Below are 21,953 nucleotides of genomic sequence, written 5' to 3' on the forward strand. Positions count from 1 at the left end.
CCGGACGCACCCGTCAAGCCGTGAACTCAGCCCACGTCGCGGAGAAGACACCGACGCCAACCAGGAGCAGCGAACAAGCCGCCGACAGCAAGGGCTACCACCAAAGTACGGGCTTCTGCAAGACAAGGCGTGGAAGACCAAGGCAATGACAGCGACTGCAGCGACAATGACAACCGCAGCGTCCCAGCCCACGATATTCATGCATCAACCCAGGGAACCACCAATTTTCCATGGGTCATCGTTCGAAGACCCGGAGTCCTGGCTAGAAGCATACGACCGTGTGGCCGCCCTCAACCACTCGGACCATGACGAAAAGCTGCGTCGTGTGTTCTTCTATTTGGAAGGCACCGCAAGAACCTGGCTCGAAAATTGGGAGTCCACGCTCCAAACGTTGGATGTTTTCGGCGGCGCATTCCTGCAAACGTTCGCGAGCGTCGCTCGCAAAGAGAGGGCCGCTGTTTTATTAGAGACCCCGGTTCTGCTACCAAATGAAAATGTCGCCATTTTCACAGAAGAAATGACCCGACTATTCCGTCACGCTGACCCAGACATGCCAGAGGAGAAAAAAGTTCGTTTCCTCATGCGAGGGGTCAAACAAGAGCTCTTTGCGGGACTGATGAGAAACCCACCGAAAACCGTCCAAGAATTTGTAGCCGAAGCAACCACTACCGAAAAGACCCTGGACATGCGCACCAGGCAGTATAATCGTCGCCTGAGTGCAGACTGCGCTGCTGCTCAAGCCAGTAACTCCGGAGACCTGCGTGAAATGATCCGAGTGATCATGCGGGAAGAGCTGCGCAAACTGTTGCCTTCGGCGCAGCCTCAAGTGGAATCAATCACCGACATTGTGCGAGAAGAAGTTCGGCAATCGCTTCAAATTCCCCACGTACCGCTGCCCGAGCCGGAAGCTATGAGCTACGCCACTGCACTGCGCCACAATGCTCCTTCCCGTCCACGCCAAAACGCCGCCCCATCGCACTTCCGTCGACAGACGCCACCGCCCCCACCACCCCCACCGACGTCATACCGTTCGCCAGCGGCCCAGCGCAGTGCACCGAGGAAGACTGACGTCTGGCGCACCCCTGACCATTGCCCGCTCTGCTACCACTGCGGCGAGGCCGGACACAGATACCGCGCCGTTGCCAGTACCGACAGATGGGACTGCGTGGCTTCACCATCAATGCACCGCGTCCACAGCCAGGAGAACGACCACGTGACATCGCCGACTACCTGACAGGAACTCAATGGACACCACGAAGCCCTTCGCGTTCGCCGTCGCCCAGCCGCCGCACGTCACCGCACCACCGGCAGTACTCTGGCCCAAAGCGGGGCTGGTCTCCTAGCCCGTATCCGGGAAACTAAGGGCAGCAACCGGTGGAGGTGCGGTTGCTGTGCGACGAACTACCGGAGATCCGCCGACGACGACGACGCCGCGACGGAGCTTTCCGAACACAACGCCAACCAGGCAAAGCCCTGACGGCGAAAGCTCACTTACCGAAGGTAGCCTGACGACGCAACATGGAAGCAGCGAAACAAGCCGACGCAGCCGTGACCAGACGCCACGCCCTAACTATAATGCGAGACGGCGAACTAGCGACCTCGACGTTCTTATCGACGGCCACAGTGTGACCGCTCTCGTCGATACTGGAGCCGACTATTCTGTCATCAGTGGGTCGTTCGCCGCGAAGTTAAAGAAAGTTAGGACAGCTTGGAAAGGCCCTGAAATCCGCACAGCCGGAGGTCATCTCGTAACGCCTGCAGGAATCTGCACAGCGAGAGTCACCATTAACGGCCGTATTTATCGTACAGACTTCGTAGTCCTACAGCGTTGCTCGCGAGATGCCATCCTTGGCTTGGACTTCTTATGCCTTCATGGTGCTGTCATCAACCTAGAAACAAAGTCGATAACGTTGTCCACAGAACAAGCACTACCGCCGCGCACGCCGTCAGAACACCATGCCTTGAATGTGCTGGAAGAACAAGTCACCATTCCGCCTCGCTCAAGCGTCATTATTTCAGTCGGCGCTCCTAAATCACCTGACTTGGAAGGCGTCGTTGAAGGAAGTACGCATCTGTTGGTCACCCGAAATATTTGCGTCGCAAGAGGAATTGCAGAGCTGCGGGGAGGCAAAGCAACGGTTATGCTCACGAATTTCAGCAATGAGTACAAACATGTGAACAAAGGAACAACGGTCGCATACATCGAAGAAATTGTCGAAGCCACCAGTGCTTTCGCCCTCGCCGATTCTGCGGAACCTGCTCAGAGGAACCAAGCCCCTCCCATAGCTTTCAACGTCAATCCCAGACTTCCGAACGATAAGCAAGAACAGCTCAAGGCCCTGCTCCTGCAATACGAAGATTGCTTTTCATCGTCATCGAAAATTCGGCAGACCCCAATCATGAAACATCGCATCATAACCGAAGAAAATTTCAGACCACTCCGTCAGAGTCCGTACAGGGTTTCGACGCGAGAACATGAGGCTATGAAGAAACAAGTTGATGAAATGCTGCGGGATGACATTATCCAGCCGTCCAAGAGTCCATGGGCATCCCGTCCAAGAGTCCCGTGTGCTCTGATTTGGGTGCACGTTAAAGAACCCCAGGTGGTCGAAATTTCCGGAGCCCTCCACTACGGCGTCTCTCATAATCACATGGTGGTTTTGGGACGTTAAACCCCACATATCAATCAATCAATCACCCGTGGTGTTAGTGAAGAAAAAGGATGGGACCCTACGTTTCTGCGTCGATTATCGCCGCCTGAACAAAACCACAAGAAAGGACGTGTATCCTCTCCCACGAAGAGACGACGCACTTCACCGGCTCCATAATGCCAAGTACTTTTCGTCAATGGACCTCAAGACTGGCTATTGGCAAATCGAAGTCGACGAAAGAGACCGAGAGAAGACGGCGTTTATAACACCGGACGGCCTCTTCGAATTTAAGGTGATGCCCTTCGGCCTTTGCTCAGCGCCTGCAACTTTTCAACGCGTTATGGATACAGTACTGGCAGGATTGAAGTGGCAGACTTGCCTTGTGTATTTAGACGACGTCGTCGTGTTTTCTTCGAGTTTCGACGAGCATCTTCGGCGCCTTGAAGCTGTACTTCAAGCCATCAAGACTTCCGCACTCACACTGAAGCCAGAAAAGTGCAGATTTGCGTATGAGGAGCTCTTGTTTCTGGGGCACGTTATCAGCAAGTCTGGAGTTCGTCCAGATTCACGGAAAACAGCCGCCATCGCCGACTTCCCGCCGCCCACTGACAAGAAAGCCGTGCGGTGATTTCTGGGCCTGTGCGCCTATTATAGGCGGTTCGTGAAAAACTTCGCCCGCATCACCGATCCTCTCACTAACCTTACCAAAGCCGACGTGGAGTTCAAGAGGGAAACGCCACAGGAACACGCTTTCCAGGAGCTTAAACATCGCCTCCAGACGCCTACGCTACTTACCCATTTCGACGAATTCGCCGAGACAGAAATACATACTGACGCAAGCAGCGTAGGTCTTGGCACCGTTCTTGTGCAGAGGGCTGACGGACTTGAAAGGGTTATTAGTTACGCCAGCCGATCGCTATCCAAAGCAGAAGCAAATTATTCCACAACCACAAAGATGTCACGGGGTCGTGACGTGGCCGAACACAGGAGACTTCGTGTTGGGATTTAACTGTTTATTTGGGCTAACCTGTGCCCGGTAAAAGGAATGTCCAATTACAGCAGCAGTCTCGCACAGATAGCAGTCTCGGACTGATAGCGGCGAACGGAGCGTCGGCCTTCGATCAACAACTGACAAGCGGCGAAGCGCTTCGGCATTTATACTCTTGCCGTCGAATGTTCTAGCGTTATCGCTGGCGGTGGCGTAGGTTCCTGAACAATCTGTACCGTTCGCACAGTGGGCGTGATCTTATCGAAATGATCTACTACAGTCCGGAACCTTCTCGAAAACTGCAGGCGTGGTTTGCGCTGAGAATCGTTTGGTGTTTTGGGATGATAACAAAAACTTGGGAAATGGAGCGTGGCACACTCATGGCTCGCAATTACGACCTTGTACGCAAACCAAAGGTTTGCACATTTAGCTAGTAAAGAGGTAGAGAGCTGACATAATATGCCGATTACAACGAGTGCTCTTCATGAAGAAAGATTAGTTAAATGTTCAAAAACACTGATTCGGCCCTTACAAATAAAATTCAACACTCATGATCATCGATAGATTTCGCCAGTGCACTGATACACAGCCAAATGATTGTGATTGTAACCACATGTGCTACTCAGGATAAATGCGGCCCCGCCGCGGTGGTCTAGTGGCTAAGGTACTCGGCTGCTGACCCGCAGGGCGCGGGTTCGAATCCCGGCTGCGGCGGCTGCATTTCCGATGGAGGCGGAAATGTTGTAGGCCCGTGTGCTCAGATTTGGGTGCACGTTAAAGAACCCCAGGTAGTCTAAATTTCCGAAGCCCTCCACTACGGCGTCTCTCATAATCATATAGTGGTTTTGGGACGTTAAACCCCACATATCAATCAGGATGAATGCGGTTAGCTAACGTCTAAAAGTCCCGGCTCGCCAATAGCACGTAAAAATTTGGCGCTATAATCTAACCTCGCTTCATGATCAAAATTTGTATTGTACGCGACTGATGTTTCATGCAGTTCCGTAGTGAATGCGTACGCAGCCGTGCGAGTGTTAATGTGTCAACGTCTGGTTGTCATTAGGTATGACGATGAATTTCTAAAAACGTCATCACACGTAGGTACATCGCCTGTACGAGTGACCTTGTTCTTTTTTGGCAGGCTCGCGCTTCCTTGCCTCTCTGCGTGCGTTGATGCCTTTCAAGAGCTGATGCCTTCCATGAACTGGCACACAACCTGTATTTATTGTATGTATTCATACATTTATGTGAACGAAGCGTCCGTAGCTATGCAAAGGAATTAGACCACGCAGTGCACTTGAGGAATACTCGCCTGTGGAGTGCCACGAGAGCAGACTTTTTGGCAAATGATTTACCACAGCTGTTGCAATGGTAAGACTTGTAAAATGCGCGCATTGGGCGATGTGCCACAAGATCAACCTTTTAGTTCAAGTAATCTATCTGACATGTCGCAATGATAGGGCTTTTCGCCTGTATGTTTATAGTGAAGTAATGCGAGACTGTCTTTCCGAGGAAGTAATTTACCCGATACGTTGCAATTTTAAGGCTTTTGACGCTTGTGCGTTCGTTCGTGCTGACGAAGATGTCCCACCTGTGCAAATGGTTCAGCGCATGTAGCAAACTTTAAGGTTTCTCGCCTGTGTGCATGCGCAGATGTCTTGTGAGGTCATACTTTCGTCCAAATGATTTACCGCATGAGCCGCACTGATATGGCTTATCGCCTTTATGCACGTGGAGATGTCTTGAGGGGTAACTTTTTTGTGCAAATGATTTATCACATGATCCACACTGATATGGCTTGTCGCCTGTATGCATGCGGGTATGTAATATGAATTTATCCTTTCGTACAAATGATTCATCGCAAAAGCCGCAATGATATGGCTTTTCGCCTGTATGCATGCGGATATGTATTGTTAAGGCACTCTTTTGTGAAAATGATTTATCGCACGTGTTACAATGATATCGCTTATCGCCTGTATGCATGCGAAGATCTCTTGCGAGGGCTTTCTTTTGTGCAAATGTTTTATCGCACACGTTGCAATGATGGGGCCTCTCGCCGGTATGTGTAAGCATATGATCTGTGAGGTTTCTCTTTTCTGAGAATGACTTCTGACATATGAAGCAATGATGGGGCTTCTCGCCCGTATGCGTGCGCCAATGTCTCTTGAGTGTGCTCTCTTTTTGAAATGATTTGTCACACACTTGACACTTGTGGCGTCGTTCCCCCGGTGGCTTCTGGCCGCGGTTGACGTCACCGTACAACACGCTCAGATCCTCGCACTTTTCCCTCTGTGATAAGCCAGTAGCGTCTCTGCGATATGAGACAACGCATGTACTAGGACACACACACAATTAGGTGTAAGGACATCAGCCTATTTTTCTCAATAGACAGTTTGGATAAACATGATAGCTTTTATGAGGCCTACCCGATTAATTGTACTCTTTAGAATTACGCAATTTTTTAGCATTCGTTAGCATTGATCAGCAACAACTCAAGATCGGTGCATAACGTACACACACATTTTTCTTAGAAGAAGTTCACACTGTTTTTTTTGTTCAAATTTATAAAATTTCCTCGCTGTAATTATACAGCAATCAATGTCAACTCGTTCACTACTATTCAATGCGACAGGACAGTATGTACAGTCACTTGAGATAAACCTCTAATCAAACTTTCGTGCCTCTAAAGCGGAGAAATTTCTCAGTATCTAGTCACGAGACTGCTTTTTTTTTCTGAGAATGACTTTCGACCTACAATCACGTCCCTGACTGTTTGCGGTGCCTATTTTTCTAAGCCGACCCGACTTCCCAGCTGAGCACATCGGCACAACGTTGTTCTGCAGGCTTTAAAAAATATTACATTGCATATTCTCCCAGGCAAAATAACTTTACACAGATGTATATAACGTCATCTGGAGTAGATAACACATGTGCGCAAGCAATCACGGCCGTTTTCTGCGCTGCAACAAAGCAAAAAAAGGTTGTTTTACTTCATTCACTGTAGCTCGTTTTGGTAATACACGACGCCAATATTCCGGAGCTATTCCAAGGTTGTTGATGTGTGGTACATTCGCAAGGCTGTAAGAATCAATGTTACTTCTAAAGCAATCACCCCCAAAGCTCGCACTTTCGTTGAGCCTACGACTTTCCTGATGAACTTAGTCACCGCACAAAATTTTCTACCACTAGGCGTAACAAAATAATAGCATCTTCAAAATATTGAAATAAATAAATAAATAAAGCAAGTTCCACTGACGTGCATTGATACGAAAAAAGACGTAGTCTTTAAATTATTGTACAGTTGCAAAAAACGCTAGCCTATGTGATAGGCGCTGCAATGTCACAGCGAAAGCTACAAAAGCGGCCTTTCAGACTTTTTCGAAACACACATTGGGTAACTACTGCAAGCACACTTGTTTGGTACCCACTAGGGCATTAATAATAAATTTTTGTGTGTAACAATAATTTTTTGGCCGGCTTTCCCCATGCTATTTTTTTTTGTCATTCTTCTGAGAAGCATGCTATCCGCTAAACCCTTGCAAGGAATTTTGTGCCATATGTCCATGCAGTGGCTGACAATGATGAGGAATTATGGATGAAAATGTATGTGCCACGGATGATAAGGGAACAAGAACAAGCTCTTGTGATGGATTGGACCATCGGACGGCCCACTTGTTACGCTTTTCGCATTGTGCGACGACTGGTTGTTTTTTTTCGCTGTTGTAAAACGCTTTATAAGTCGTAATAACGCGATCGCTTTCCCAACATCTAGCTTGCCTAAGGCAAGTTTCCCAACAAGTATCAAGCACCGGTGTAGCTCAGTGTAGCTCAGTGGCAGAATACTCGGCTGGCATCCAGCGTACCCGGGTATGAGCCCCTGTGTGCCATTGGTGCTAGGCCGTTCTAGCGTAAGGCAAGTTTGCCAAGTTATAAGCACCAGCGTAACTCACTAGCAGCATATTGGGCTAGCACGCAGCAGACCCGGCTTCAAACACCTTTGTGCCATTGTTCTAAGGTTTTTTTTCTAATTTTGCGTGATGTGGTTACGGAAATCGGTGGCGGCGGTGGTGGTGTGGGCGGCGACGGCGGACAACAACTGCACGTGACCCGAAAAGGGATCTCATAACAGCTTTCGCTGTAAAATAAAGACTAAATATTTAAAACCGCTATTCACAAGCTCTTCCAATGCATTAGCCATATATAGTAAAGCATTTAGTTCCACCCTGCATGCACTAATCTGCGCAATTGCGAGCTTTGTGACATTTTAAAATGTTTTCCATTCATTTGCATGGCATCTAAGCAGCTCAATCGTCTGTATAACAAAAGAACCGTTGCTGGATACTATGCTGGATACTGCCATTGATGTTTCAATATTTTTGGAGTAAATATTTCTATTCTGAAGGCAATGTCTTATATGGAGACATATATGGCCCATGTGCATCTGTTCCCTGTCATTTCAGCATTTTAAATAGAATAAAAAGTTTCCCAGATGTCACTAAATCGTGGAGAGCTGGACCACAACAGAGTAGCTGGGTATAGTTCAGGTTCTCTTGTTAACCATTTTTACAGAATTCTCGGCCTGCAATTGAGCGCATGCTGACTCTTGATCCTGATAACTTTCTAGCGGCTACATGTGTCCAACTTCTTGTATATTATAACGCATCTGTGGTTCGAAACTCCAGTATTGCGTATGTGCCTCAGAAATTTAGCCAATCTCCTTACTCAGAATCCAGGTCCGCAAAATAATGAAAGAACACACGGGCACCAAACACCGATTAAGGGTTCGATAGTAACGTAAAAAAGAATAGACGGAGACGGAACATGGTAAATACCGGGGCTCCGTGCTTCACAATCACTTGTTAATCATCTGTACAGAATGCTTGGGTGGTGGTTAAGAGCGTGTTGGTTAATGAGGACGGTGGTTTTGTATCCACGACACGCGCCAATACTCGACCAGAACAGCTGTGTCGCCAGGCCAGTGCTGAACGAACAGCACATTTTATGCAAAAGCTTGAAGATCGGCGGAGATGCGTAATAACAGCTACAAGCTTGCAGACAATTCTATGCAGTTTTTCAATGCTGTAGTTGAGGACGCATACCTGCTCCGATTTCTCTGTGAAGTCAAACGCTACTGCTATGCCACACCCGATAAGCTGGCTTCCCTGTTATGGCGCTCAAAATTTCGCCCTTACCGCACGGTGCTTTCGCCACACGCTGAAGCTCCTATGACCGTACGGCTTGTGCTGGGTACGGCATATTCAAAGGAGTTGCTGCTGCACACTGGGTGTGGCAAGGTGGTTCTGTTTTCGGCCACATGAATTTGCCCTGAAAACAAACGTAATTCTTTGTTACTGTGACAATGATGCGTGAGAACTGTCAACAAAAGACCTCAAATCTTAAAATATTCGATAGCAATTCTTCAGAAAAGAGCAGACGATGACAATGCATCTGTACTGAAGGTCACATCTTTTGATAAAATATAGGACATCGTAACCAAAGTTGATGTGTCCAGAAATTTAGAGTGGTACTGAAGGAGCTTGTTGTATTGCATTGTGACGATCTTCTAATATTCATGTGATGACCTTTACGTGGCACTGCACGCTTTCTTTATTTTTTCAACTTGTTTGCATCACAAATATTCCCTATATAAGCAATGTGAAAGTCTTTCCAATTAATTTGTTAGTATATGTGAGATCACTATGAAACTCTACAAGGGTCATAGAAGCCACATGGAATTTGCATTTTTTATGTACTCTCCGCGCACAAAAGGAACTTCTGCTAATAAATGCAAGATGAGGCGTGCTTCCTTGCTATATTATTGATGGCAAATATTACATCACTTACCAACATGGAAAGATTCGCCTTCGTCCTGGTGTTTCGAAGCGTTCTGCTCTGCATTGACGTTTCCAACGGGAACCCTACAGACACAAAATGTTTTCACGTAGGGTTATGTGACGATAACAACAGAGCGGCATATCAACTAGGCTAGTCTAGAAGGCACAGGGCTTTGTGCATGGGCTATTTCCCTGTTGTCAATTTGAAGGGAGAGAAAAAGGAAAGGGCTAAGAGGTTAATCAGTTCTCAGTCCGCTGGCTACGCTGATCTACTGGGAAAAGTGAATCTATAATTAACCTAATGTGCAGGAGCAACTGATCCTTATTTGTGCTCAAATATCACCATGGTGTTTGGAGTGATCTGCTGCAAGACAATAACCAAGTCACTTTCGAGTGAAAGAATTGACATTCTGACATTAATAACACTCCATATTGCCTGCAAAGCATGATATGTATCTAAATGACCAAAAAAAAGATCTGCCACTGTTTCCGATTGAAAACTCTCCCCGTCTCGAATGTGATATCAGGCGGCCCTTGCAGTAAAGAGGTGAGTGGTTTACCCGTCTGCCTATGTAGATTGGATGCCTCCATCACACCCTATTCCATACCGAGGAATAGCAACTTGCCGCAATTTCATTCCTTTTGATTCGTCAGAATAAATAGCTTAGCCCATGCATCACCACTGCGGGAAGGTGAACTAGCTGCTCTCCGCCACATCATGTGGGGAGGGTGTAACAGCGCTATGCACAATGGGGATGGGCAGTGCCAGGACGCCACGTATCGCGAAGAGTTGAGAGCATGGATACGCTCCGAAGACCTGAAGACGCATCGAAGGGCCATCCAGCGGCTTGAGGGGGCTTTGGCGAAGCAACGGAGAAAAGGAGCCGACAACCTATCTAACGGGCGCGGAGGCACCCGAGTAACTGTCGCCTAGTCAGAGCTTAACATCCTCGAGGTCTAGGCTCTGAGATTATCGTACTTTACTAATAGCAATAATCTTGATAGGAAACATCCGCACCCTGCGAAGCCGGGGACTTCATACGCGCCGGATGTGTAAATAAATATTATTTCTCTCTCTGTCTCCGCGAATGGTCGGGCCGGTCTATTTCATTCCTACAATATTTAAAACATGAGAGAGGCATACCTTGATATATATATCAAGCTAAGAATGACTGTAACAACATAAATTGGATGTCATCAGATGCATTAGGCAGTGCAAAAGTGCGCAAAAGACGCCATGGCTGAGCGATAGTTGTTTAGTGGCTTATTTCATGCAGTACAACCAAACTCTCAGCTCCCGTAGGGGCAGTTCTTGATTGATTGATTGATTGATTGATTGATTGATTGATTGATTGATTGATTGATTGATTGATTGATTGATTGATTTGTGGGGTTTAACGTCCCGAAACCACCATTTGATTATGAGAGACGCCGTAGTGGAGGGCTCCGGAAATTTTGACCACCTGGGGTTCTTTAACGTGCACCCAAATCTGAGTACACGGGCCTACAACATTTCCGCCTCCATCGGAAACGCAGCCGCTGCAGCCGGGAATCGAACCCGCGACCTGCGGGTCAGCAGATGAGTACCTAAGCCACTAGACCACCGCGGCGGGGCTAGGAGCGGTTCTTCCGCTACGTTTAGCACTTGCAGGGTCAGCACAATCTTAGGAAAAATGTTTGTAGTAAACAGTTGACGGTCCATGTGTTTACTTGTTTAGAGCGTATTTTACAACCTTCCTCGCATCTCTTTAGTAGATGCCAGAAGCTAGTGGAGCTTGAAACTTTTGCCGTTATTGACCAGGACTGCCTTCTTGGTTTTTAGTAGCTTGATAAATACTAAGCTATATTCGTTGCCAGATATCTCGTAGACACCACTGCATATTTTGCAGTAATCATGGCGCTTTTTAGAAACGTTTAGTCCAACCTCAATTTCGGTCGTTTGATTTGATATAAAAACTCCGTGCTAAGTGAAGACACCCATATATGCAAATAAAAGGGCAGACGGTGATGTGTAAAAGACGTTCATTATTTTTCTAAATTGTGTGGCTGCTAACCAGTAGACAGTTTGCTATTCTAACGAAATAGCATTCAAGCGGCTGCTGCAGCGCAATGATACTAGCTAAATCTTGATATTCTATTTGCGTGTTTGCGTGTACGTTCTCATCTGTGATTCGTTCATGCCTCCGCTTACATTGCTGCGATGCGTACTTGACTTGGTAAAAAAACGAAATAATTAGCGAGTACTAATTAGTTAGCATGAACAATGACCCCTCGCCTATTAACCTATGGACACTTCTGTAATAAAGTTACCTTGATGTGGCAATGCACGGGAATATATCGGCGTGTGTTAGCTAAAAAATTGGCAGATCCCACGTACAGCGGGAATCGATGATATGTGAAGCACGAATAAGAAAGGTTGATATGTCACTTTAAAATTAGTACAACGTTACAAGGTGGACGTAAATAATGCCCTACACGACTTCCGTGTCATCATTATCATGTTTAAATGTGTCGTTTACCTTCGCCATCGATCCACGTCACGTGATATCAAATTTAGTATATGTGGAGCTAGCGAAACGACCGCGAGCACGCGTGGTATGTTGTCATCTTCTTACACGAACGCGTGTCCGGATCATCATGCTTGCACCAGTCATGTACTTTCGTCATTCATTGACGTCACGTCGTAACACCAAGGGATCCCTTCGTCCCTGGACGAAAGGATCCCTTGGTGTTACGATCTTTGTAACACATCGTCGCCTGTGTTACGTCACGCAAACACCGACGTCACGTCACCGGTGTTTGCGTCCGGCATCCCTTCGTCCAAGGAACGAAGGGATGCCGGACGTGCTCAAACGCGCATGCGTCAAAGCAACGGAGTGCGGTGCGCGCCTGTGAGCACATGGCAGGACTGGTGCCCTGCGTGGCAACGCCGGCGTGACAAGACGAAGTGAACGCTGGTGAGCACGCGCACTGCGTCACATCACGTCTTGGCACCTTGACTGCGGCATGCAGTCATTTTCTCACGTGACACGCATCTCATGATTATCTTGTTTGCACCAGTCACATACCTTCGTTATTCATATGCGTCACGTAATACAAAATCTGGCTTATGCGAAACTAGCGAAATGGCTGCTAGCGCATCATCAGTGTGGCATGTAGTCGTGTTGTTATATGGCACAGATGTCGTGACTATTATGTTTAAGACAGACAGACAGACAGACAGACAGACAGACAGACAGACAGATCGATAGACAGATAGATAGATAAATAGATAAATAGATAGATAGATAAATAGATAAATAGATAAATAGATAAATAGATAAATAGATAAATAGATAAATAGATAGATAGATAGATAGATAGATAGATAGATAGATAGATAGATAGATAGATAGATAGATAGATAGATAGATAGATAGATAGATAGATAGATAGATAGATAGATAGATAGATAGATAGATAGATAGATAGATAGATAGATAGATAGATAGATAGAAAGATAGATAGATAGATAGATAGATAGATATAGAGACATAGAGAGATATAGTTATAGAAAGGTCCGGTGGTGACAAAGTGATGCGTCGCCTTGTGTTTGATTGGCAGTTTGGTGTTCCGAGGTCTGGTGATTTCAGGGAATTCAGCCAGAATATTTTGAAAGTTTGACTCTGGGTTGAAAGTGCAAATGCCGCATGAGGACAGGTCAGACTTCAGTCCGATAATAGCGAGAGAACTGACGTTATCCTAGAGACGACGATCGAGAACGCTGACGTCTAGACTGTAGTGGCTCAGAAAGTCCCCTCCCAGGATGGCAATTCTGACGTCGGCCATAACCAAGAGCCATCGATATGTACGCCTGACTCCGATGTCTATCGTCACTGACTCGACTCCATATGCTGCAATAGCAGTATTATTGACTGCGATTAGGCTCGAAATGGACTTGCCGCCCCGGCGATATTGGGCTGCTGCTGGTAGGATAGATAGCTCCGCTCCGGTGTCGACAAGGAGGCGTGTGCCGGTGATGCGGTCGACAACGAAGAAGAGGCGGCTTGAACGATGGCCTGTGTCGCTTTCCACCGTTAGCACCTGGCCGGTGAGTTTCCCGTCCACGAGCATGGATGGGTGCAGCGAGTGGCTTGCTCTCTAAAACGACGGTGGTACCAGCAGATGTTCTGCTCTGCCTCGCTTGAGTGTCCGCGGTGCTGCGGGCTTCGAGCACGGGACGGCGAACGATGCCGTGCACGCCGGTGTTTCTTGGACAGGGCGAGGTTTTCAACTGCTGCAGCCAGTCGATCAACTCTGTCCTCTAAACGACCTAACTGGTCTGCATGTTCGGGCCTTCCCGTTGCAGCAATAGACATTTTTGGTGGCTCAGTGCAGTCGGTGATGCGGTTGGCGAGTTGAGCCGACGTTCGAGAGTCACGTCATCTGAGCCAGCGAGTATCATCCGTGTTGACTGTGGCAGTCTCTGCAAAAACAACTCGCGAAGCTCTGGATGTTGACGCTCCTCTGACGCTTGTTGGCCCAGCAGCTGACGCATTCGGTGGAGTAGTTGTGAGGGACGCTGGTCACCGATCTCTTCATGAGACAGTAAATGTTGCAGCCTGCTCTGTTCGGACACCTAAAGACGTTTCAGGACGGTGCTTTTTAGTTCGTCGTAGGGCTTCTCCGATGGAGTGGAGGCGAGCACATCGTCTACTACGTCAGCGATGTCATGTGGCAGTGCTGAAACGACGTTCAGGTATTTCGACTGCTGCGATGAGATGCGTCAAAGCTCGAAGCGGGCCTCGATTTGGCTGAACCACACCCTGGGGTTTTTGTGCCAGAAATGCAAAAGTTTTAACTCCGAAGCGTTCGTTGTGGGTGAGCTTAATGTACCTTCTTTGTCTGACATGGCTGCTGTTTTTCCAAACGTCCGAGTCACCACTTTGTAGCGTACTCGCCCCACGGAGGCGCGAAAAGATGGCACCTACACTCCTTGAAGTTTGGGACAAGACTAGTTTATTTTCTAAGAAAAAAGACTTCAAAAGCGACAACCAAAAGGGGCGTGGCTGCGTATCTTCCGTGGCCCTCCGGAGATAACGAGAGGCATGATGGTCGCGTCTGCGCCGTGCGCCTCGGCATACGAATTGGTATGGGCACACAAAATTATCGCGATCACCGGCGTCATCTTCCGCTACAAGTGCATGCGCACTCATTGCAATGCATTGCTAAATGTGTGATAGGGTCACCTTCCACACTTGATATAAGCTCCCTTAGCCTCGTATTAATGCACGTGAAAGTCTGCCCTATATATGCACAACCACATGTCAGAGGTATACAGTACACCTTACTGTGTGCACGTTCAACAAACTTGAGCTCGTGTTTTATGCTGCGTTTCTTTTATATACACTGTTAATTTTGTCACATTTCTGGTTGACCACCGCGAACACTCTTCCGATGTCGTTCTGGGTCGTAAACACCAATTTGCATAGTACTTTTGCGAAACCTGTGGTTGTTCTTTGCGATAGCCTGTGTGCAAAGAGATTGTTACCCCCTTATATCTAGAACAGTCAGGCAACCCGTTTCCAAAACTGGTCCCATTCCAGGTTGCAGCTTCTTTAATAGCCTGGTGACCTACAGTCAACGTCACAGAAAATGGATACCCTGCGTCCTGGAGCCTGTAGCCTGTTCATGAAACGGTCACACCCGCAGGCTGACGTAAAGATCGAGTGCCTATATATAAGAAATAGCCAGTGAATGATTGTGCCGCGTGAGCTCTGGGTTTTTTAGTTGTTGTTTTTTCCAATCAATTAACTCGCTAGCAGTCGCTGCCTGTGCCGCAATCGCGAGGCGAGAAAGGGTTAGCGCTGAAGATAACAGAGGGGAAGTGGATGTGTAATGCGTATATGCCATTGAGAAGGATGCCGAGAGTGGAAAAAAGGAGGGAGTGAGCGTAGACTAGCAGTCACTGCATGCATCGGCGCTGAGAGGGTGGAGAGAAGGGGAGGAGAGAGGGAGAAAGCCGCGCATGCGCCATAAGGGCGATCACGCATCACACAGGATTGATCCTGGAGTCTTTTTGTGCCTTAAGCACACACGGACGCCGACATTCCAGAACTTGGCTCAACGAAAGTGACTTTGACTCAAGACTAGATAAAATTGTTTTATTTGGCTCACTCTGCCTCAAGTTCATCAATGTTTTACTCACCCAATATCACTCAGATTCGAATTCACAACCTTATCTGAGTTAGTGCGAGTCGACTAATTAGTGAGTTTTGTGACCTATGAAAGCATGGCATTAGACTTTAGAGGTGTTAGTACTTGCTTAACAAAATTTAGACATGGTGATGCTGCCCGAAGGACATCTGATACATACTGCGGATTGGGAGGGTGTCCCATGGTTTTCTCGTACCAGTCATTCAAGATGTCATTCCAAGCCTCGTCGGAACTGGAAATGGTCAACATGCATTTATGATCAAACGCTCACTCATAGCTGTGTATAACATTTGCTGGAATGTTTCTTATTACTAAACTATTAAATGAGTAAACCATCTCCTTTTTTAAGAACGTGTTACCAGTCAACTTTCCGCAATGGCACCATGCTGCACCGGCTGCTGCTTCCACGTTTAATGCACATATGTAGCCCATAATGTTGATGGTGGATTGACCGCCACCGTAGACGAGTGCCAGAGCATTGAACGTGTTATTCGAAGGTCGCAGGATTGGAGCCTTGTTGTGTCGAGTTACCTCAACGCCCTCTTTTCTTTTTTTCAAGTTTATAATAATTGCTTCTACAAGCATCCCCTACAAATATTAGGGTATCGTCTCACGCTCGTTCGCAAATTGCCGGAACAGTGCACTGGTTTTCGGAATTTTAAGGGGCTACATCCCAACATGCCTGAAGGTTGATGGCTTTCCAAGTATCAAGTCTTCCAGAGCCGTCGAGTGCACCGATTGGTAAAAATACATTTTATTCATAGTAGACTATGTTGGCAGCTCACCCTTCAAGCTAGAGGACGGAAGGAAGAGTTTCCTACTGCCCACGCGTTCGCTACTGGTAAGCTCATCTCGCAGAGATATGCACATTGAACTCCAGAAACTGCGAGCGATTCGTTGTCGTGGAGAACGACGTTATAGACGCACGAAGTCATTTCATGGTCTGAGAGTGGCCAGACGCACACCCATTTAAATCTTTCGCACTTCACCTACGCTGCGAAGAGATTCACGGCGCAGAATCTTTCTGTCGATGAATTGTCTGCGGGGACAACTCAAATGGGACAAAGACACCCAACTGTTCTGTATACTCACGTGACCCCCAATTGGAGTGTTCGTTTTAAATAAAAGAACTGAAGGATGCGCTTGCTTTATGTAGACGTTCTTCAGCGCCAGGACCTGACGGCATCACCTACCGCGCTCGGTGTCACCTAGGAGATCAAGCTCGGAAGGTACTCTTGCTGTTATACACCGACTCCTGGAAAACTGACATGGTTCCACAGAAATGGAAGTCAAGTCACCCGATTCCACTTCTCGAAGCCTGCAAGTCACCTTTGGACATTTCCTCTTACCGCCCGATCGCCCTCGCAAGCTCTGTGGTAAAATTATGGAAAGAATGATTTTACCCCGTCTGGAATAGTACTTAAAAGTTCTACGAAATATATACAGATGACATCTGCGGGTTCAGACGAGGCCGCTCATCAATTGACAATATAGTTGACTTGGTGACATATGTAGAGCACCAGAAAGCCTGCAAAAGGTGATGTGCTGTCTGTTTCTTGACGTTAAATGACTTACCACAATGTCATCCACGGAGCCACTCAGCAAATTAAAAGGAGTAGGAATCGGTGGTAAGATATATACGTTTGTTCAGAGCTACCTACAGAATAGGTACTTTCACGTGCAGACAGAGAATGGCCCGACACCCGAGTATCACAGTAGCTGAGAAGTCCCGTAAGGCGGAGAGCTAAACCGGACATTGTTCAACCTAACATCATTTGGAATAGTTGGCAAGCAGCCAAGCAGCGTACGACTTTCCATTTATGCAGATGACATCTGTGCGCAGACACCAGGTGTGACTTGACTTCAACTTCGCGCTCGACTTCAGAAGGTAGCATCAGTGACATCGCACCACATACGTAAACAAGGGCTCGTAATTAATCGCAAGTGGAAAGCGAACAGTCATGGCTTTCGCCAGAAGGCCAATGTCCGCCTATAGCATATCAATTAACGGGCAATTGGTGTCACGCAGCCGGAGTCAATGGTTTTTGAGAGTCGTAATCAAGCGAAGCCTGCCTAAAACCCCACACGTACACTACGTGAAAAAGCGGCTGACCACCATTTGTCACTTGTTCAGGTTCCTTGCCAGAAGTCTCGGAGTGTCTAGCGAGTCTATGTTACAACTGTACAAGATATTATTTATTGGATTCCTGCGATACAGCCTACCTGTTATATCTAACACTTTCAAAACTAACCTGCGCACACTTCAAAATATTCAAGCCCACGTTCTTAGGATATGCCTTGGTTTAACACGCTGTGCTTCGACGGCTGAAATTCTTGCCATCGCACAGGACTACTCGATCGTGACGCACATCACCATTGAAACGATGCGTACGTACCTCAGGCAACACGATCGGAATCCTTCCCACAACTTGGCAACCTTCGCTACTGAGAGGCCCCGCATGAAGTTCAGTGCAATTTTTCATGCGCATTGTGATTCGTTTACATCAGGTTTTACGCCTGCGGAAAAATTGGTGAATTTTCGTTGTGCCCGACACTTTCACAAGTACGTCTTCAGATGCCAGGAATACAAAAAACAATCAAATTCCCTTTGATCAGCCCTAAAAGAATTAAGCTTGCACCTCTTGCACGAAATATACAATCACCACGGGCACATATACACCGATGGTTCAACCACAGCGTCTGGTTCTGGTGGTGCGGTGGTGATTTCAGCTGGAGCAATCACTCTGCGAATCAAGCTGTCACACGTCATTACGTCTACGGTGCCATAGCTTGCGGCTTTACGTGTCGCCATAGAGTACATCAAATCCGAAAGACCGAGTTTTCTTTGTTTTCTGACATGAAACCAGCCCTAAAGTCAGTCATTCAACGAGGTTGCCACGAACAGTTAACATATGAGGTTATCAAGCTTCTTCACCACGTCACTGAAACAGGCCACGAGGTCAATTATCAGTGGCTACCTGGTCATTGTGGGATCAGTGGCAATTATTGCGCAGACGACGCGGCTCACACATCCCGCCAAGCATTGACCGACAACGCATTGCATTGACCGACAACGCGGAATGCGACGTCTGCGGCACCAAAAAAGACATTGCTATCTGCTATGCCGTTGCCCTCGATTCGCCTCTGAAACACAGAAGCTTTCTGACGCATTGCGACAACTGGGCGGTCGGCCACTCTGTATGCAGATGCTACTGGAACACCGTCCTCGTCTTTCGTTGGCTCAAAATGCAGTCAAAGTCGTCTGGTGCTTATTGACGATACAGGCCTATGTGAGTACCTTCAACTTTTGTGTAGTGCCACCACTGCATACGCGTCTGCTCATTGACTGACAATCCTTTTTTTTTCCTCTTTCTCTTCTCTTTCCCCTCTCTCTCTCATTTATGTACTCCCCTTTCTCATTCACCCAGCGTGGGGTAGCAATCCGGGCATGTCCCTTCTTCCTACCTTCTCCCTTGTTGATCTTTTCCTCTCCATTTTCGTTAGTTCACATTATTATTGTGGCGAATGAAAACAAGCCCTTAGGTTAAACTTCTTTCTGTCTTCATTTTGTTCTTTACTTAAAAATATGTGAATCAACCTGGGAAGAGGTCCAAGACAATTATAAAGCACAATTTACCAATAAAATTTAGCAATAAGATATATTATCAAATATAAAATATAAATATATTTATAAATATATATGTACATACTTATAAATATATTTATATATAATATAAATATAAAATACAAAGCGCAATTTAGCAATAAAAGAAGCCAAAATGGCTTCTTTTATTCTAACACTGCAGAATATGTGAGAAAGAGGAGTAGCCTGAAGAATCACTGATCTGAATGTGATAACTGTCACACATGTGGTTTCTTTCAATCAAATGCAGAAAAGTTACTGGGCCCCCCACCACGCTATGCTGCAAAACTGCTCCGTTGCTTGCACTCGGTTGTGCTGTGGCATTGCTGTCAGCTGACGACCTACGCAACAGTCTATCTGCTTCTGACCACATTTGACTGTGCTTACTGCAGTATATAACACCATGCCACAAGAAAACGACCACATATTACGTATACTACATCGTAGGTCCGCTGCGCAAGAGATTGTTGGCACAGTGCAGGTGAAGGCTTACGCGACTCTATCGGCCGGTTCTGTTTGCTTTAGACGCTCCAGAGCCAACACCGTATCATCGATGCACTTTGTGCTTACTGTACGCGATTAGTTTCAATATTTATTTCTGCAGAATCTTTATAGATTGTGATACGTGTTCTGACTAAAATAGAAAAAAAAAACGGTAGCAATCGCAATTTCTCGTGCATGCGTAAATGTTTAACGGAAAAATACGATGCCTATTGCAACAAGCCGGCACTGTGGTGGCAGACTTCATTAAATAACACAATCTGAACCCACAGCGATGCAATCGGATTTTGATTGTGCGCAAGCGCGTTTCCCGCCAGCCTGTGTGGAGCATACGGAATCGCAGTGCTGGCGAAAGCGTCCTCGTGCGCTTGACTAGCAATGCATCAGCCTACTGAAGGCCACAGCCTATCTGTATAGGCTTTTGTGTGAAGACTACATGTAAGGTGCAACATCATATTACTACCATTGCATGATAATTTGCATATCTAGGGAGTGACTTGCCAAAACTATGATACGATCATATGGCCTTAGTGAAATTCTACGGAAATTTTCACTATCTGGTTCTCGCGTACAATTTCATCAAACATTGCTCTGGCCCCTGGCCTTTTGCGTCCATCGAAAAACGACCAGCATTGCCGCAATCCAACACATGGTTTTTCTGTCGCACTTCAAGCACCATGATCATTGTATCAACGTGGCAGAAACTGCCATTTATTCGTTTGCACACAAGTAGTCACTATACAAAAGGGGGTAAAATGCAGTAATCCTGCGCAACGCATCGTAGGTCTGGGAAGACACCGTATGCGAAAAGTAGGAACCGTCAACACCCCGGAAAGGAATAGAAGCCAAGACATTCAGTCATTTACGTGCCCTAATTCGGGGTACACGAATTCACGAGAGTATTCTATAAGAGCTCACCTAGAATTTTCTTGAGTCGAGCTTGCCTCCCGCATTTCCTGATGTGCCGTGTAGCTTCCACCACCAATCGTGCTATATCGAGGTAGTTGTCCTTCATGGGCCATGTCCTTTGGTCTAAATCGGCAAGTCGGGGTGTATGCATAAGTGTTCAAAGGAAATATCACCTGGCTATGACTTGGGACGCGTCAGTTTGGTATGTATTTACGAGCAGCTGCCACTACCAGTTGTAAAGTATTGTGGCAGTCGTCCTTCTTCGACCATGTGCCTTGTTTTACGTGGGAACCTGACGGGCGCTTAGCCCGGTGAAAAAAGCGCCGACAGCCATCAACTGACGACGAGTGTAGCTGTCTGCGCTGTGCCATAAAGTATAAAGCATCGGCACGTGACACAGCGCATGCGCGTCCTAGCGCGAACCGTGTATAATAAATAGCCGCTTGAGGCTTTGTATATTTATGACAAAGCGTGATAATCTAGGCTGCCTGGATGCTGCTATATCAAGCATATCCACATTCTCACCTGCGTTGGCAAAGTCCGCAGTGTCTTCCGACTGCTTGTTGCGATCGCCAATTAGTAATGAATGAATATTTAGCGAAATGTTGTTTTGTTAACTACGCTTACTTCCACATCTTTGCTAGTAGTGTTGTTGCAAGATGGCAGCGTTGCGACGTTCGAACCTCGTTGATACCCAGTTGCGAACGATCCGGTTTAAGGTAACGATTTCCAACTGTTCGTTTATTTAGCTGAAAGCATCCATTTGAGCGGAGTTGGGCACAAACCGGTGGAAGCCCAAAAGCAAATGAGATGCATCAAGCTTCCTGGGGGGGGGGGGGGGGGTAGAGGATTCAGTATACTCCACTAAGAATGCCAAAGTCATTGGGTGCATGTCGTTCACGCGCCAGCTCGTCATGTCATTGAAATAGTAGGATCACTCATTGTATAATTTAACATGTTCCCAATGCGCTGCAGAGGTTTTATCTTGCGATGTTATAGCGCGTTACACTTCAATTTTTTAACAGCCGGGCTGTTTACACGAGCTGATGGTTGTAGTCTAGCAAAGAAAAATTGTTGTCGTCATGAACGCGCATGAGCTATATTCGTGCTCTGTTTCGTTTACAGATACCGTGGGCCCTTGGTTAGATATGTAATGAAGTGATAATTATGCGGATTGAACTTCCGCGCAAATGACGTCATTATGGGAGGTGCCACTGTGAAAGGGCTGCAGA

The 21,953-nt window shown here is 46.9% G+C and overlaps 1 protein-coding gene across 2 annotated transcripts; it reads right to left on the reverse strand.

The window, feature by feature from the left end:
- Nucleotides 1–4,482: 4,482 nt before the first annotated feature.
- Nucleotides 4,483–21,068, reverse strand: LOC142774735 (uncharacterized). Of its 2 annotated transcripts, XM_075875698.1 has the most exons (5): nt 20,731–21,068; nt 15,829–15,900; nt 9,484–9,557; nt 8,832–8,964; nt 4,483–5,950 (listed from the first exon to the last, which is right to left on the reverse strand). In XM_075875698.1, exons 1-5 carry the CDS (start codon nt 20,832–20,834, stop codon nt 5,263–5,265), a joined length of 1,071 nt encoding a protein of 356 aa, XP_075731813.1. In that variant the 5' UTR covers nt 20,835–21,068; the 3' UTR covers nt 4,483–5,262. The 2 variants fall into 2 exon arrangements, with proteins under 2 accessions (XP_075731813.1, XP_075731814.1); XM_075875699.1 differs by lacking the exon at nt 15,829–15,900.
- Nucleotides 21,069–21,953: the final 885 nt, after the last annotated feature.

The sequence above is a fragment of the Rhipicephalus microplus genome, chromosome 10 (genome assembly GCF_043290135.1).
Source record: "Rhipicephalus microplus isolate Deutch F79 chromosome 10, USDA_Rmic, whole genome shotgun sequence".
NCBI classification, from domain to species: Eukaryota; Metazoa; Arthropoda; class Arachnida; order Ixodida; family Ixodidae; genus Rhipicephalus; species Rhipicephalus microplus.